At 36.8% G+C, this 18699-nt stretch overlaps 1 protein-coding gene across 2 annotated transcripts in view; it reads right to left on the bottom strand.

Moving 5' to 3' along the window:
• PLXDC2 (plexin domain containing 2) overlaps window positions 1-18699 on the bottom strand; it is a 391914-nt gene that overhangs the window by 372422 nt on the left and 793 nt on the right. The window contains exon 2 of one of the 2 annotated variants that reach the window (XM_088789077.1): window positions 15168-15233. The exons of the other annotated variant lie outside the window; for it this stretch is intronic. Coding sequence (XP_088645203.1) covers window positions 15168-15233 — 66 coding nt within the window. The remainder of the gene's footprint in view (window positions 1-15167; window positions 15234-18699) is intronic. 2 annotated transcript variants of the gene reach the window in all.

Here is an 18699-nt window from a genome sequence, read left to right as displayed (position 1 = left end):
GTCAAAGACCTAAACATAAAACCTGAAACAATAAATTATATAGAAGAAAGCATAAGTTAATAAACTTATGGACCTTGGTTTTAGAGAGGATTTTATGAATTTGATCTCAAAGGCAAGATAAATGAAAGTAAAAATAAATAAATGGACTATACTAAACTAAAAAGCTTCTGTACAGCAAAAGAAATCATCAACAAAACAAACCGAAAGGGAGAAGATATTTGCGAACAACACCTCCAATAAGGGGCTAATATCAAAAATATATAAAGAAGTCATACACCTCAACAACAACAACAACAACAACAAAAACAATCCAATTAAAAAATGGGCAGAGGACCTGAACAGACACTTCTCCCAAGAAGACATACAAATGGCCAACAGATATATGAAAAAACGCTCAACTTCTCTAGCTATTAGGGAATGTAAATCAAAACCACAATGAGATACTGCTTCACACCTGTTAAAATGGCTATTACCAACAAGACAAGTAACAAGTGTTGGAAAGGTTGCAGAGAAAAAGGATCCCTCGTACACTACCGGGGGGAATATAAATTGATAGAGCCACTATGGAAAACAGTATGAAGGTTCCTCAAAAAATTAAGAATAGAATTATCGTATGACCCAGCAACCCTTTTTCTGGGTATCTACCCAAAAAATCTGAACACATTTATCCTTAAAGATATATGTACCCCTATGTTCATTGCAACATTATTCACAGTGGCCAAGACATGAAAATAACCAGTCTTTTGATAGATGATTTGATAGACAGTCTTTTGACAGACAAAGAAGATGTGTACATATATACAATGGAATATTACTTGGCCGTAAGAAAAGATTAAATAGTGCCATTTGCGACAGCATGGATGGATGTTGAGAATACGCTCAGTGAAATAAGTCAGACAGAAAAAGTCGAGAACCATATATGACTTCACTCATATGTGGGATATGAAACTGAAAGCAACAAACAAGACAAAAACAAAACAAAACAAAACTCACAGACACAGACAACAGTTTAGTGGTTTCCAGAGGGCAAAGGGAGTCAAATACATGGTGACAGAAGGAGAACTGACTCTGGGTAGTGAAAACACAATGCAATACACACATGATATAGAAATGTACACTTTGGAACCAATGTAATTTTACTAACCAATGTCACCCCAGTAAATTTAATAAAGGTTAAAAAAAAGCTAAATGCAGAGAGTAGCTACTGTCTACTGGGTAGTCAGCAAGACAGTTATGAAAAGCTATCATTTGAAGTGAGACCTGAGTAACAAGAAGGAAGCAAGAGTGGGAAGCATACCTTGTGTGAGAAAAAGTGAACAGCAAACACTTGTGGTTTGTGATGAGATCAAATAGGTGGGCAGGAGCCTGCTTACACAGCGCCTTCAGGCCACAGAAAAGAGATCGGATTGCACTTATTTTAATGGACAGTAATTGGAAGGCTTTAAACAAGGGAGTGCCATGATTTCATTTAAACTATACAAAGATAACGTTGAATGGAACCTGGCCTCCTGGACAGAGCGCCCTGGTTCTGAGGTGGACAAACAAGTCCTTTGATGGGACTCTGAACTCCAGACTAGCAGTGTATCAGGCTAAGCCCTTCAGGAGTGGCTGAGGGCTGAAGATGACACTCACTGTGTGACCTGCCACGTGGACCAGCCGAGCAGAAGCACAGACAGCTGCAGAACTGACAAATGGAGAGAGTGGAACAATTGTCCCCAAGGCCCAGCCATGCCATTCTCCTTGGATTCTGTGAGGTTTCTTCCCAAATTCCCTACTTGGACTAAGCTAATTCAAGTTGCATTTCTCTCATTCTCTGACAAGAGTCCTAATTTTATTAAATTAGGTGCTATTGTTATTGTAGTTGCAGGTTATATCAAAAGCTAGTGATCTGCATACACTATTCATTTAAATGTTCCAACAACCCTTTGGTGCACTATGGAAAGAAACGAAGAACAGTGAAGTAGGGGTTCCACTGACAGCTCCCAAAAGTGGTGGGGCTGAGTTCAAACTCATGGCTGTCTGACGCCCTAAGTGTCTGCTCCACTCAGCACTGTTCATAGCTTCTATGGCCCAGACCTAGCACTTGTGGGACTGGACCCATCCACCTGCCATGGGACTGCCCACGGGCGGAACAGAGAAGGGACTAGCAGCAACCAAAACCAAAGTCAGCCCTGCAGTTAACTCTCACCCCAAACATGTCACTGTTGAAAAGGGAAGAACACCACGTCCTTTGTCCTCCAGGTCAAAAAAAAAGAGTAAATCAGTATATAAGTATTGACTCAATGCCTATGTTCCTCCCCGCAAACGGTGTGCAATCACCCAAGAGACAAGAATTACTAAGGGCAGCAATTAGAAAATGAAACGTACCACTGATCACTGGATTAACAGGCACACATAATACATGCAGAGACTCAGAAAAAGTCAAAGAAATGTGAGAAGACCTCCCAGAGGCCTTTCTGGTAATATGGAAGCTACAGAGTGAAAGCTACGAATTGAGTTGTTTTTTTAATCAGTCCAATATTTCAATCTTTGCTCTATAGAACAAAATAATTGACTTGAGTTCACTTGAGTTTACACTTTTTAAAACTGTTTCAAAAACCTCCACTAAGTTAAGGAGACTAACAAACTGATTTTTTTTTTTTTTCCGGGGTGGGAGGGGACATAAATTTAGTTGATTACAAATTTCAAATGTGGTATTTATTATAACATGCTGGAAAAGATTATAGGGTCAAAGATAACAACTAATATGTAAAATACCAAAAACGTGTGCTGTTTTCATTGTTTTATACATAAAGCATTTATTTATGTATTGTATTAGACATCTGAGTATTTAAAGCCTGGAAATTTTACTAAGAGAAATTCATAAATTCACTGAATTATAACTTTTGTTTCAACAAAATGCAAGTAATTGAAAGACTAAGTGGTTTTATGATACTGATTTTTTTACTAATATCTTGCCAGGTTAAATCTTAAGTGTCTTAAGTGAATAAGAAATAAACTAAACAAAAAAACAAGAACAGACCTGTGTTTCTGATTTACAGGGAGGCATATGACAAAGCAATTTACATAGACAAACAATGATAAATGACCTAACAAATTCAGTTACAAGCTGAACGATCACTGTAGATGGATGCACATTTATATTCTATATTAGCATTTCTGCATGTTTTATAAAACAAAATTCATTAACTTTGCATTTTGTTGTTTTGGTCTTTGCAGCGCATTACAAAGTTAAAATAGGACAGATCATTTGCGAAAATACAAACTAAGTAACTACCTATGGTACATCCATAAATATCGTTAAATTATCAGAACCTGACCTGAGCCATGTCATTTTTCATCTTTTACTTCTTCCCCACTCATTCATTACCCCCTCCTCCTCTACCTGCACACACACACACATACACACACACACACACACACACACACACACACACACACACACAGAGTGAGGGCATGGGGCAAAGTTTCAATTACTAAGAGAAACAAACTTATAATCTATCCTGAAAGACATCCTAAGATAAAAAGGATTTATTGGTTTTAACTTTTGTTCTTGTTTTTAATTTCAAACTTGCATAAGGCTGATATCTTAATTTTTAATTTTTTTTTTTTTACCTTCAAGCTGGTCAGGAATGTCTTGCTGGGTAGCGTGTTACAGATGATAACAATCAGTCCTTTCAAAGTCTTTTAACAATGTTATAAAACAACTGTTGATAAAAACCCTAACTCACCTTGAAGGCAATATTGGGAGAAAATAAATACCTCTTTCATAAGAGTTTACCGTTTCTTAGAGAGAATTCCAAAGTTCTATGAAAAAATATTTGACCCTTACTTCCTTGATTGCTTAAACACAAATAAAGGTTAGAAAACTCACAGATCACAAAATTTTATTGAGCACCTACTATGTGTCAGGCACTGTTTTAATCAGTATAAAAATTCATCTTGGAAAAAGCCATAAAAATTAATTTCAGCGAAGAGAAACAACCCTCTTTCCTATTTTAATTCCTTGTCTGTCTTTTGGTAAAAGAACAATGAAGTGATTACTCCCTTTTCCTTCAGGTCACGATGTTGGCTTAAAATTAAAAGATGCCTGAGACTAAGCACATTATTGTAAATACTCTTTCCTCTAATGCAGCTATTATTTCTTGATCATGTTACAACCATTTTGTAGCCCAGACTTAACTGACAAAATAAATGAAACATTCATTCTTCCTGCTGCTACTTAAGATGAAATTCTCTTTCCAACAAACTTTATTTTATTTGAGAGAGTTCATGGATTTAATGACTCAGGTTACATAAATGTTATTTCATGTAAGCCTTAATTAAATTTTTATTAGATGTCACAGAAATTTTCTTAACATGTGATATAACAAAGGGTTCCTCAAGGCAAATTGCATTCCGGGAGAGCTGTGATCATCTTCCCAGAGACAATTCTAACATATTTTATTCAATTTATATCATAGTTACATTCTCAATCTGCTAATCTACTGGTTGCTTCCCCCATACCTATTGGCAGGCGCAAATCTCCTACTCTAGAAAGTCCTCTCTTGCCCCTATGTTTCCCTCTGGCTACTTCCTCTCCATCGTTTCTTTCCCAGCCATGCTTTTTTAAATATTGTCATTGTGTTCATGTCACTACTTCGTCCTCTCACCTTCACCACTTATCCTACTGGCACCAGCTGGCCCCCATTCCTTCACCCAAAACACTCTTTTTCCTTTTTTTTTTTTTTCCACCCAAAACACTCTTACTAAATTTCCAGATAACCCCTCCTTGTCAATTCTCATGATCTGCTCTTCCTCCTAAAGACCTGCCTCACTTTCCAGTTTGCTTCTTCTCGTTCTCCCTCCTGGTATCTTCTGCCCTCACCCTTCCCTGACCACTAGGCTACGACTCTGACCCCGACTCTCTGCTCTTCTCCATCTGTTTGTGCTTCTTGTACAGTTTCTACCACCATTTATACATGGATGATTCCACATCTCAATCTCATTCCAGACCAGCTGGTAGAGTTAGTATCTCCATTGGGATGTCCCATCTGCATCTCAACACACAACAAGTCTAAAGCTTTCTATTCCCCAAAGCACCTGGGAACTTGGGAACTATCTTAGACTTTCTCCCTTTATTGGAAGCCTTCATCACTTTTCATCCTTATTAATCCAGCAGTTCCAAAATCTGCTCTGTCTCCAGATCTGCCCCTTCCTATATGCTCTCCATACCCATACTAGAGGGACCTTTCTAAGAGACCTGAGTATCAGTCAGCTGACAAATACCTGTCATTGGCCAGCTATCACCTTCAGAAAGTTCAAAATCTGTCCATGGTAGATGAGACCTTTCTTAGTCCTGGGAACAAGGAATTGTTCCATCACTCTCAAATAACACCAGGAAAACACCCACCTCCACTGCCCATGCCTGGAGGGCTGGCCTTGACTAAAACTCCAAAGGCCTCTGTATAGTTCTGGAAAAGCTGCTAAATATGAAATGCTTGAAGATCTGGATTTTTAAAGACTTTTATTTATTTATTATTTTGACATTTCTTATCTCCCATTCACTGTTGAAATCTCAGAACAGCTAGCTCTCTTGCTCACATACACTGCTTACCTTTTCAGATAAATTCACTAAGACACAGGTAGCGTTTTGGATCACTTTATAAATAGAACACCATCACCCAAGAAAGTTAATTTGTCACCCAAAGGAATTGTGTAATCTCTTAAATTTATTTATTAATGAGGTCAAAGTATTACTTTCTTGCTTCAAAGTAGATGACACAGCAGAATTTCGTTTCGTGTCCTCAGCTCAGGCAGAGAAAAGAAAGCTGTTTCTGGGAGCTCCATCTCACTTTCCACAACATGGGTTTGTTAAAAATAAACACTTTGAGTGTTCTTTAATGCATGTTTTATTGGAATAATGTTCTTCAAATCCAAATCTTGCCCTAGGCTATCGCTGAGTGAGGGGGAGGATTGTGGAAAAGAACAACGCTCTGCATTCCACGACCTAGTTGTGCAAGTGGAAGCCTGTTGGCGGTGCAGTCTGCACGCCATTTAATGTTCCCATGATCGTCAACAGTGCTGACGGAAGTTAATTTTTTCTAAACCTACAACAGTACCACTGCACGTGATGACTAAACCAAAGATGATAGCGTTTCATGTCTGGCAGTTTGAAACATGGATAACTCAATCATTAACATTTAAAAATGTTTAATGAAAGCCTCCTCAGCCTACTCACCATTCTGTGGACAGATCCTTACCTTGCTCTGCCCTACTTTACTCTTGTGTACATTCTTCCCTCAACTTACTGCTTCCATACTTCCTTATACTTCTATGGAAACCCCAGCAAGCCTTCGGAGAATGGAAAATTTTCACACCAGTTACTATTACTGGGCAAATAAGTCATTTTATTCCTGTACTACAGATGGGAAGAAATGGAGGTTTTGAAGGTTAATATTTTGGGGCAAGGTCACCCAACTAGTAAATGGCCAAGACTTGGACCCACGTCTGTCTGGTACCACAAGCATCCTGTAGAACCGTAAGGCAATCAATGCTGTCTCCTTAAAAAGCCCCCCCCACCCAACCCAACCCTGCCAGGCCCTCCCCTGGCTTTGTTGCTCCCACACGCATTGGTTTGTCTCTGTGTTATACTCATGCTTGTCATAGCTCTCCAACTAGACTCATGTCGTGTCCACGCTCTTGTTCCCTTGTAGATCACATTCCTTAAGTAGAGAAACCATGTTACATTTTTATCTAAAATGGTGAATTCTGAAATTAAATTGACTGAATAAAAACATCTTCCAACTGACCTTATCCCATTGGATGAACAGCTGAACTAATATGAAAATTAGGCAAACTGAACTTTACAAAGAGATTTCAAATCATATCATGAAAATGTCATATATTTTAAGCACACATCACACATAAATGTGTAACATATGGCAATGCCCAACTCGCATATAAAGTATATGAGATAGAATGACTAGGTTTCCAATTAATCTACAAGAGCCTATTTTACTTTTAATAAAGGTGTTGATTTAGTCCTCCGTCCATTTTTTAAAACTATTGATTACTTATTGAATAGATGAATGGATGGAGGAATGAGTTGGTGCCTTTATTAGAAGTAAAATAGACCTTTGTGGGCCTTTCTTCAATAAGTAAGTCAACAATGTTTAAATAGAGAACTTATTATGTGCTGGCTGCTATGTCTGAAATGTAGTTTTACTGTTTTCATTTTATTTTAAAATTGTTGATGGTCTGGAAGATTCCAATAAAAAGTATTAAGTAAATAAAATGCATAAGCATCAGCTATGGATCGGCTATTGTCTGCTTAATGGTTTTTTTGCCTCTTACTTCTGGGTAAAGATTAATGGACTAACAGAGGCCATGACGTATTATCCATTAAAGAGTTAAGGCTTTCTCAGATTCTATTGCCTGGAAAGTTTATCTACACCCATAAGAAAAATAAAATAACAGGAACTACAGGGCAAATGAAAGGAAGACACCAAATTACACACAAAGAAAGATTAGAAAAACAAGACCCAGGTAAGAAAATATAATGTGTAAAATGAGAAGAGCACAAAAATTACTTAAGAAAACCAACAGGGAAGAATCTATTCCGATCTCAACTTTGGCTCATCTGACGAATGTCGCCTGATATCTGAAATTTGAGTTACGTTAATGAATACTAAAAGGACCCCCTATCAATGAATGTAGGCAGAAAATTCACTTACAATTATTTACTGAGTGCCTTCTACATACCAAGCACTATGAAAAACGCTAAGAAAACAAAATAAAGTCAAACATGGATCCTACCCTCACAGAGCTTACAGTTCAGTGGGGGAAATAGTCCTCAATCAAATGATTATTCAAATAGCAATATTATGGAAAACGTGGTTGTATTTACAAAGACTCTTGCAGTGGCAAGTAACAAAGCTCAACTCACAACTGGAATTTTCTGGTTTATGTCACTGGAACGTCTAAAACTGCCGATGGCTGTAGACTTGTATCACCCTAATGCAGCAACTCCTATGTGAAACAAAACAAAACCTTTTCTTCCAGAATATGTATGCAACATGTAGGGAAGGACTAAACGGCCTGACATCCAAGACAGAGGGTTCTTATGAGTAGCCACCTTTCGGACACATGCTGGACTGTCTGGGGAAGCATGACACGATGATCCAAGGCCCAGGAGAACAACGCAGAGTGGGAGAGGAGGCATTCCCAAATGATGAGAAAGCGCTATTACCAGAAGAAGGTGGTCAGAGTTACTGGATAGACAAAAATATCAGCAGATCACACCATGAAATGAGCATGGAATTAGGAAGAACTTTGGAGAATGTTTCAAGAATAACAATAAACAGAAAGAAAAGGGTGAGAAAAATTTGCCTGGAGAATAACAAATGCAAGTTGTTGATAGAGTGCATGAAGAATGCTGACCCAAACTTATGTAAACTTCAGCAAGTGGATCACATTTAAGACCTTAAAAAGAGTTAGCTCACATTATTGAATGCAGTCTTGAGACATCTTTTAGACTCTTGTTATAAAAAAAAAAAAAAGTGTTTTAAAAGGCTGCCCAATGATTTCTATCCAGAAATCTTTTAAATATCTCATCTCAGGGAATATTTCCCAGTTTGCATTTTTAGCTTTGAAATACCTAGAAAGCTGTTTACATAAATTTCATGGTTCTAGCCCTAACTCCTTTTTCATTGATTGTTTATGAAACATATTCTTTTTAACTATGAAATTCTCCCAGAGAATTAACCAATTTTAGTTGGTTAATTAAACCAATGGTTAATTATCTACAGAATTCTCCCCAGATATTAAGCAATTTTAGTATTTTTATCAGGCAATTCAAGTTGTTGCATTATAAAGTATCCCTTTTTCTGTTCATTCTAGCTTAGTAAATGACTTGATTATTCTTAAACCATGATTTGTACATGAATTCTTCACAAATGTGTATGACAAATTCCTTTACTCTGAAGTCACTCAATCTGTTTGTTTATGTATTGATATACATATTGATATACTCAATATTTAAATCTGAGCCACTATGCTAAAGAAATTACGATTTAGCAATTTTGCCCTAAGAAATATGTACAAATAAGGTATAAACAAAACTGCCTGCATGATAAATCGGAACAAATAGAGCACCATCATACAAGTGGAACACTCACACGATTGCTTCATGCCACAAATTTTCCGAAGGCTTCCTATAGATGGAGCTGGTGATGCAAGGGTGATCAGCCACACATGGCCTCTAACCTTGGGCAGCTTAGGACTAATTACAAGTGCAGGAATGACTAATTACACTACTGATGATAAGTGATATGACAAGGATGTGTGGAGTGCACTCTGGAGAGGCACCTTCTCAGGCTTGGGGCTGGCAGAAAAACACAAAGAAATGATTCGATATGCCAAAAATCAAGTTGAAGCTGAGACCTGAAGGACAAATAGTCAAAAGGAGGAGGAAACGGTGCTCCAAGAGTGAATGGCACGTGCAGTTTCACAGGGGAGAGAGTGTGAGAAACTTGGAGAGTAGAAGGGAGGAAGTGATGAATTTGAACCGGGATTGGTAAACCAGGAGCAGTGGGAAGACAGGAAGGCGATTTCAAAAGAGGAATAACCCTGCCAGATTTGCATTTCAGAAAGACCTTTCAGGCTATGGAAAGAAGAATGGATTCCGCAGGACAGTTTTGGAGGCAAGGTGGGAAGTTACTGAAGTAAACTAGGCTAGAAAGGACGACGAAGGCCTGCCCTAGCCACGGTAAGGGAACTAACTAACTAGAGATGGAGAAAAGTTGTCTGAAGTCAAACCTGAGTGCTTGATTTTAGGAAAATCAGCTTCTTATTGGCTGTGCCTATTTTACAAATGTCTCTTCTAAAAACAGCTTGACAAAACGGAGATTGCACAAATCTGGCTTCCTGCATAAAGCTGTTTTGCAATGTCCAGACGAGACTATCGTCTGCAGAATTGACTTTGAATCATGCTTGTTTTTAAAAATATCTGAAATGAACAACAGATGTTTAAAAGATAATGAAGGCTAAATAACAAAGAAATAAAACAGGCTGCCTGGCTTGTCCATTTACTCCTGATTAAAAAATATACAGATCAGTCTGCATGAGTTCAGAGCAATAGCCAGTCATAAACTGTGCTGAGATGGAGGTGAAGTTAGGATTTTCAAATCAAATAAATTATAAACTACTGATTTACAAAGGCTTGGAGTCTAAATAAAATCACAAATCTATTTTCTTTAAATGGTGGCTATTTGGACTGTAGTCTCTTAAATGTAAATCTCCCACAGAACTGATTAATTCGCTAACCATTAAGGAGAATCCTACACCTACAAAGGATTTTGCCATTCTCACCAGGCTATTTCTCAGAAAGCAGCAAACTTAGAGTCTTGCTTGGAACTACAATTTAATGGAGTGACACTGTAAAAATGCCATCAATTCCATGTAGTCTTTGCCTGAGACTCAGGCCTCATTTGTGGTAGTTCCTGAGAAATTAGCAATTAGCATTTTTTGCCTTAGTTGAGTTGTTCATTTTAATTAACCTATGGTTTCTCCCCTGGATTTCGTAGGAAACAATTAGATGTATGGTAGTTTCATGATGCGATCAGGAAGACAGCACTAGCCCTCAACTCTACGGACATCGTTTCAACTGAAAAGGGTCACTGCCAAATAACCACTATTAACAATTTGCTAGGAAGCATTATGGTAGTTGTCCTGGCTATGAGATGTTGTGGGAAAAAAATTACATTGTTTCCAAGTCATTTAGAAATTGAAATCTTTACCAAATGACCCTGTGACTTCAAGCAAAAGCCCAAGAAAAATTTTAGTGAAATCTGAAAAGTTTATTCTAAAATAGACATGGAAAAGCAAAGAAAGCTCTTTCTAGAATAGCCAGGACACTTCTGAAGATCAAGAACAAGGAAGACGGGTTTACCCCATCAGATATAAAGACTTATCATAAGCTGAAGTAATTAAGACTGTGTGATATAGGTACAGGGATAATTATCAGGGTTTTACTCCACCACCTTTATCTTTGAAGTACTTAATCTTGGAAGATCTAGCAGTGCTTATCCTAGGAGTGATGTTTTCTAGTAGAATATTCACAAGCCCAGTAACTCATGAATTCTACCTCGAAACAGAAGCTGAGTAACTCCTACATATGAACATGAAGAGACACATGTGAGTATATGTATAGTACCAGTGTTCAAAACAGTACTGATTTTCTGTTGATGGAAGGTTGGATAAATCAACTGTGGGACAATAACTGGAAGATGGTGGGATGAATCAATTGTGGGATAAATCAATTGTGGGAAAAGTAGGACCAACACAAGTACCTGTCATACATGTGTACAAAACAGCAAATGGGTGAATTATTACACAATTCAGCCTCAACCAAAATCGTTTCACAACATATTCTTTAGTATTTTGCAAGTCTTGCCATATTAACAAATGTTATCACAATATTCTGATACAAGAAATATTTCTACACATACTGCAAACAAAAGACTTTCATAAAATTTGTGTAATTTGAATAAAAGAAACAAACATTTTAAAAATATGTAAAAATTTAAAATCCAAATGATGAATCAAAATAGATACACATGTACATTATGCAGGATATATAATATCCTATGATCTTATATAGGCATATGAAAATAAAACATCAGGCGGTATCTTTGTGATATAGCAAGAATGCTTTCAAAGTAAAATGTGAAATGGCATGTTTTTAACCTTACAAGTCAATTTTATTTTTATAGGGTATCCAGAGTTTCCAGATAGGTGTTAAAATAGTCTTTAAACGTTTGTTTTGTGACAAAAAAAACTCGGACGGCCCTTTCTATTCCAACGCCAAACAAACAGGAACCAAAGAACAAAAACGTAAATACCCAGAGATACGTGTTTTAGTTCGATTTTTGTTTCTTGAAATATAGCAAATTGTAAATAAATGCAATTAAAACTCCAAATATAGATCCAAAATATCAAGCAAATTAGCAATGAGTGACATAAGATTAATAACAAGTTGACTATCTACTAAAATGGCTAAATTACCAAAAAAAATATTCAAGGGTGTATATTCCCAGGACCTATGTCAATACTAGTCAGAATTAAAATAGCTAATATCAGATATTATAATTCTTGGAAGAATTATACACATGTAGTATACTTTAGTTAATTTAAAAAATAAAACAATGGGACTAGCAAAATAATTAAGAGGTTGCCTTTTTTAAAATTGACAGTTTAAGGCAATATTCCTTTGAACAATAGGAACACATATGCGCTGAGAATATGATTCAGTATACCAAAAATCATTTCGCACACACTTTTTCAGGAATATTCTGGAATACAGATTACATTGATGTAATTTGTGTATAGACCTTTCTCAATGTATTGAAGGAAATGGGTATCAAAAGGAGGCGAGGCAACAGCCAAAAGAAGTCAGATATAACATTGGACTTGCCCCCAGCTGTGCCTGCAGTAAGGCCAGTGGCTCTTCAGAAAAAAACAAATGAAAAAAATATACAAGTAAAATCATCCATTTCATTGAATCAGTGGTAGCTACAGTCTATGTTTGTATCTCGGAGAGAATTAAGCAAATATATACAATACATTCAGCATGAGCTATACCTGAAATGCACCAAGACTATTTCACATTTTGGAAATCATCATTTGTGAATGTCATATTCTAAAAGGATAGATTCTGCCTATCTCATTTCCTCTTTAGGGTTTAGGGAAATAAATATGTTATTGGATGTTCAGATTATGGTTTGAGAGAAAAACTTGGGAGCTACTACCATCCACAGACACATATACACACAGAAGAATATTACTACTTCCCAGAAAACATCATTGCATGTTGAATGTTGCATAGTCCAACTGGAGCAAAAAATATATTATCCTTATCTAAATAAACCAGGGTGTACTTAGACCAAGCATTGTGCTTAAAGAAAATACATCATCTTTGTTTAGACTTCTCCTATCACTGAACAATCCACGGAATATGTAGATAATTCACTTTTGCATATTCTGATTTTTATGAAGTTTATCTACAGGGAAAATTCTTCATATTCTCTTTACATTCTCAAAGCCTCAATGAGCTAAGCACCTTATCTACAGGATGAGATCTTGAGCAATATGGATTCTAGGAAAAACTTCCAATTAATAAGTGAAAAATAGATGAGGAAGAGGGAGGAATTAATTAATAAGAAGAGTCCAGAAAAGTCAAATGGAAGTCATCCTGCATCTTTGCCTTTATGATCCTCTCTTGACAAAGTCACAGGCCACTCTCTACTATAACACCTGAAGCAGAAACAGTGGGGACAGCCGATTTTAATTTGCAGGGGAAAAAAGAGTGCTTAGATCTGTTTGGATGGCCTCTGGAGGAAGGGATTAAAAGTCTGGATTTCAAGGAAGGTCACACAGTTTCTGACCCTATGTTCAGATCTGCAGTCTTTAATAGGCTATACTGATTCCAAACAGACCCCCGGACCAGACCTCTAATTCTATTTAAATACCTAGTCTACACCATCATTCCCTATCTCACCACCTTTTTAATTAAATAGGGCAAAGATAAAAACAAACCAAAGAACAAATATGAAGTGGGTCCAAGTTTGGTTCCAACACAATGTAGAATATTTTATATTATCTTCTTCCCTAGATACTATTCTGTTACTTTTGCCAGGCAATATATGACCAATAAATAGTGGGAGAAACTGTCTTAATAAAAGCATCACTACTTAGTCTGTTATTTGCAGGAACTTCCTCAGTTGAACAAAATCATTGTCTGGGGGACAGTGAGAAAAGACATCCTGTGAACCTTAGCGAAGAAGAAAGACCTCTCAGAGTACTGTAAAGAGATTATTAAAGCTTTGAGAAAATGTGCTCCAAATAAAGGCAAAGGGCTGGAATTAGATTAAAAGAAAACTGAAAAGCAACTTAGTAATATATACCCTTATTATTACGGCCACTACTTTCTATTTATTTCCCAACCCTAAATATGTCTAACTTATTTCCCATCTCGTCTTGTATAAACACAAGACAAGATTTTAAGTGAGAAAAGCTGGACAAAGGTAAATGAGAGAAGGAAAGATAAAATGAAGACTCAGGCAAGCTAATACACAAAATGTAGGCCAGAAGGTCTATATACTTATTGGAGGTGGGCCACTAATTGTGATCTGAGCTTTCAAGAAACTCAGTCTTAAAAGGCAATGCATATGGTCACTATTCATAATATCCAGAAGACACAAGCAAACCAGTTCAGAAGAACAACGATATGTGTTACTAAGGCACAAAATAAATCTCTCTCTCTCTCTCTCTCTCTCTCTCTCTCTCTCTCTCTCTCTCCCTCTCTCTCTCTCTCTGCCATTCAGGGAACAGACTGTGCTATGAATTGCACAATACCACCAACCACACCCCCGTAACAGCCACCATAACAAGTTTTATGAGACTATGTTTGAAAGCCTCCTTCTGTGTAGGTTAATGGCATGAGGCCTAATACAATTCAGTTCAAAAAAGTACTTTCACGAAGAACTAAAATTATTTAATAGTGTTCATCTCCACAAAAAATAGACCAACACCACTCTATATGTGTGCATATATACATATACATTTTCATACACACACACACACACACACACACACACACACACACAATGTACTTTAAGGTATTAGATTAAGAACACAAGGGAAAATTCAGTCAGGAATTTGCAGAAGTATAGCAGAACAGTGGAATGAACTTTTTGAAAGTTCTATTAATAGAAGGTTTAAGGTAAATATCCTCCACCAGATGCATTATGACAGTTGGGCAGACCTCTGGATCCTATTCTCTCATTTTAAACTATTATTCTATGAAGCCAGTCTGGATACTCATTTCCATCTTATAGATGGAAAAAGTCATAAATAGAGCAAGAAATAGAAAAAAAGTCTCCCAAGGTGACATCCAAGTCAACAGTCCAGCTTGAACTATAATTGTACTCAGTTCAGTCAGTTCAGCTGTTTACTGCGTGCCTGTGTGGTAGATGCCACAAGGGATTCAGAGGTGAGTGGCACAGACCCTGACCTCAAGGACATGTGATGTGGCCTAAGAGAATTTATGAAAGAGATGCAGACATGGGAAGGAAAAACGCTCCTAAGATAGCAAGCAGAGTGCAACAAGTGCCTTAATCAAGGCATACCAGTAGAGTTCTCTGCGGGTTCTAAGACATCACATCCTTTTCTGAAGGCTGTCGCTTGCGATATGCCTGTAAGAAAAAGTAGAAGATAGGCAGATGGATTAGGGAAGGAAGTGCAGGGTGGATGGCAAAGAGATAGTAACACGTGGTACATTCTCAGGGAGCCACATTTGGTTAGAATGTTTACAAAACACACAGAGGAGAGAGAGGTGGGAAAGCAGGGTGAGACCACATGGTCTTGAAGGTCATGGTGAAGAGACTGTATTTAACATGGTAGGGAAACGGCTCAAGACTTTAGATCCCATTATCACACTTGTTGATCAATTCATTCATCTTTATAAACGCACCATGTCTACCATAGGAGATATCTTTTAGAAAGAAAAAAATTGAAAAACTAATTGAAAATAATCCATATTATCTACGTCTCTGCATGAAAGTATGATTCCTGCAGAGAAGAAATCTGTTTAGAGCAAATGAGTATCTTCTATTATCTTTACTCAAGCACCTTCTCCTTGATAAAAACCTGTCTCTAAAGATCACACTTCACAAATGCACGAACTGTCCTAATTATAATCATTCCAACGCTCTACCCAGACATCCAGGAACTAAAAACCTTGTCTCTGACATAAATGTTCTAGATCACATTGATGTCTCATTCCAAACTTACCCAATCTCAGGCTTCAACTTCTATTTATTGTCTATAGGAAAAAGACTCTTACATTTTGTATTTTAAAAATTTTTGTATGCAATCACAAGCAATGACTGTCATGTGTCCAATAATCTGACCCATGTCTTTTGCTCTAGGTACACATGCAAACAGGAAGTTTATAGTGACAGCAAGTCTCAACAGAGATACTCATAACAAACTCCACAAATCAGTAACATTTCAAATTTAAGTTTTTTGTTTGTGTTTTAATTTCAATAAAAGCAGAAAATAATAGAAAAATATCCAACTGGAGAAACAACTAAAATAAATGTAAATGAACTGCTAAAGAAACTACTTGTTTCTAGAACATAGCAATATGAGAGTTTAAAAAGTGAAAATTTCTTTGGGTCCTAAACTAGTTTTGCTCTCTATATAGTGGTAATGAACTTCTTTGTAACATTAAGTCACATTTGGGAGTAACAATCAGGCCAAAATCTAACTAATATTTTAGGTCTTTTTTCCTCATTTAAATTTTAGAATTTTTCAAGACATTAATACTTCTTTCTCCTTTGACACTGTTACCAAATTGTTTTTCAATCAGTTTATGATATAAAAATGAATGTATAATAACATAGAGATGATTTGAAATTATAAATTTTAGAATAATTCTAAGCTATTTCTCTAAATATTGGTGTTGAGATATACCATTTAGTATGAGCAAATATCTTTCAGATATGCATAGAGTACATTTCATCCTAAAATTTAATTCATGATAACAAACTTTTAATAAAGAGATATTTTAAATCTATATTTTTGGGAATGCCACAGTATATTTTTTAAAAAAATCTCTTAAAATGATGAAAAAGAGGGTATTTGTTTTTTTCCACTGTACTCATTAAACCACAAGGATATATTCAAAGTGTAGGTCTTTTCACATGTGGGAGGTTGAATAAATATTTAATTTCAATGAAAACAAAAAAATATATAATAAACTCTCATTACAGTAAATTGCCACTCACCTATAAAAGCTGAAACACAGAAAAAATAAAAATAATGCATGTAAGAAAAACAAAATATTGAGGAACATTAATCTGAGATCTGGGAAAGAATGGGAATAGAAGAAATTAGCAGTTTCTCTGCCCTCTGGTGTCAATAAAATCAACTGCAGCTTGACTAAAGTAAGGCATAATGAAATGTTCCTATTATGAAATCAAATTTCCCCCTGCCAAAATATCTGCAATAAAAATCCTAATGGCTACATGCCAAATTACAAGACTGTTGAACTTTTCTTTATTTACTGTGTTGAACTTTTAGCTAGACTATTTTACAAAGGAAACTGTATTTTTTTTAATTTTATTGCTGTATTTTATATATTCAGTAGGCTAACCATTTAATCCCAAGATTATTTTATAAAGCTATATGTAGAATGATATCCAGAGAAGAAACTACTTCAGTTTGTAATAAATCTCCAAAAAAAAAGTCAAAAACTTTAAAACTATTCCTTTTTTACTCAATCCCACAAATATATGAGTTTCTAGAGTAGTTTTCTACCAGAAATATTGGATTGAGTAATTTAGGCATTTCATATTTCCCAAAGGAAAGCCTTTTAATTATCTGGCCAATTTTACAGTGGAATGTATTTGAACTTCACCGTGATAACTTAGAAGAGTAAATTTACTGTGTGTGTGTGTGTATACATATATATATTCTGTTCTCAGTAATACAGTATTAATGAAAAAATTCAGAAAAAATAAACATGTACTGACATTTCTTTCATTTTTTATTGTAAATGAATTATTTACCTCCAGTGCCAAATAAGTTTTCAAATAAATAACTTGGGATGTATTTTGTCACACACATCACTCTAACCTCCTTTGGGATGAATTAAATTGCTTACATGCTTAAAGGTATATATTTATCCCATGAATATGCCCATGAAAATTATTGTTGCACTTTTTAAAATGAATTTGTTGCTTCCTGGACAGGTAAAAATGGTATTTTTTCTTTAACCAATGAAAAGTATCAGAGAAATAAACAGAAGGTATGATCTACTGATGTAAATAATACCTAGTCAAGGTCGACCTATGTCCATGTATGCAGAACAATTATATGTAACAAAAACAAATCAATATCCAGGAAATTTACATTTTATTCACAGCTTGAAGTGTTGTCGTCATGTTGCACCCTGCCCCCGCAACACACACAGGCCTCCAATCATGAATTGGAGAGGAGTGACAATCTGTGCTTTCTCTAAGAATTTACACCAGGGGCAGACACAGTGTTTTGGATACCTTCCAGGTTTCAGCTTCGTAAAATTTCATTCAAGGACCTGCTTCAAGATTCACCTCACCGGGAATCCCCAGGTGCCCTCCTAAGGCTTCCATCTGCGACTCTCATGTTTGACATTTGTGGACGCATGTATATTTCCAGAGAAATCATTATCACCACCCCCCCAGAATTAAAACAAAACCTTATTAGCCTAAACAGAAAGTTTGTTTCCTTTTCTTTGCCAAGGTTTTATTTTTATTTCCCCCTCATTTCACCTCCTCTCCAAGTCCACCCAAGTTCACAAATTTCTGCCAACGTCTCTCTCAATCTCTCTCTCTGCCAGTTTCTTCACTTTCTTCCTGAGGGACAGAAATGCGGCGCAGGCACTAGCTGGCAGCGGGCAGGGTCCCGGGAGGCAGCTGCATCTCCCGCTCAGCAGCGCCTCGCCCAGAGGAGCCAGCCGGCCGCTGGCGCAGGGCTGCATCTCCGGCTCTGCGCTCGGCCGGGGGCGCGGCTGCCGGCTGGACGCGCACCTGGCTGGAACAGCCGTCAGAGCAGTAAGCGCTACCACTGGGAAGATGCGGAGGCCAGGGCTACGCGCCAGGGCAATGCCAGGGCACT

The sequence above is a fragment of the Rhinolophus sinicus genome, chromosome 1, assembly GCF_057876585.1.
Source record: "Rhinolophus sinicus isolate RSI-liver-muscle chromosome 1, RSI-T2T, whole genome shotgun sequence".
NCBI classification, from domain to species: domain Eukaryota; kingdom Metazoa; phylum Chordata; class Mammalia; order Chiroptera; family Rhinolophidae; genus Rhinolophus; species Rhinolophus sinicus.
Note: the sequence above shows the minus strand (reverse complement) of the source record. Positions and strands in the feature narration are given on the sequence as shown.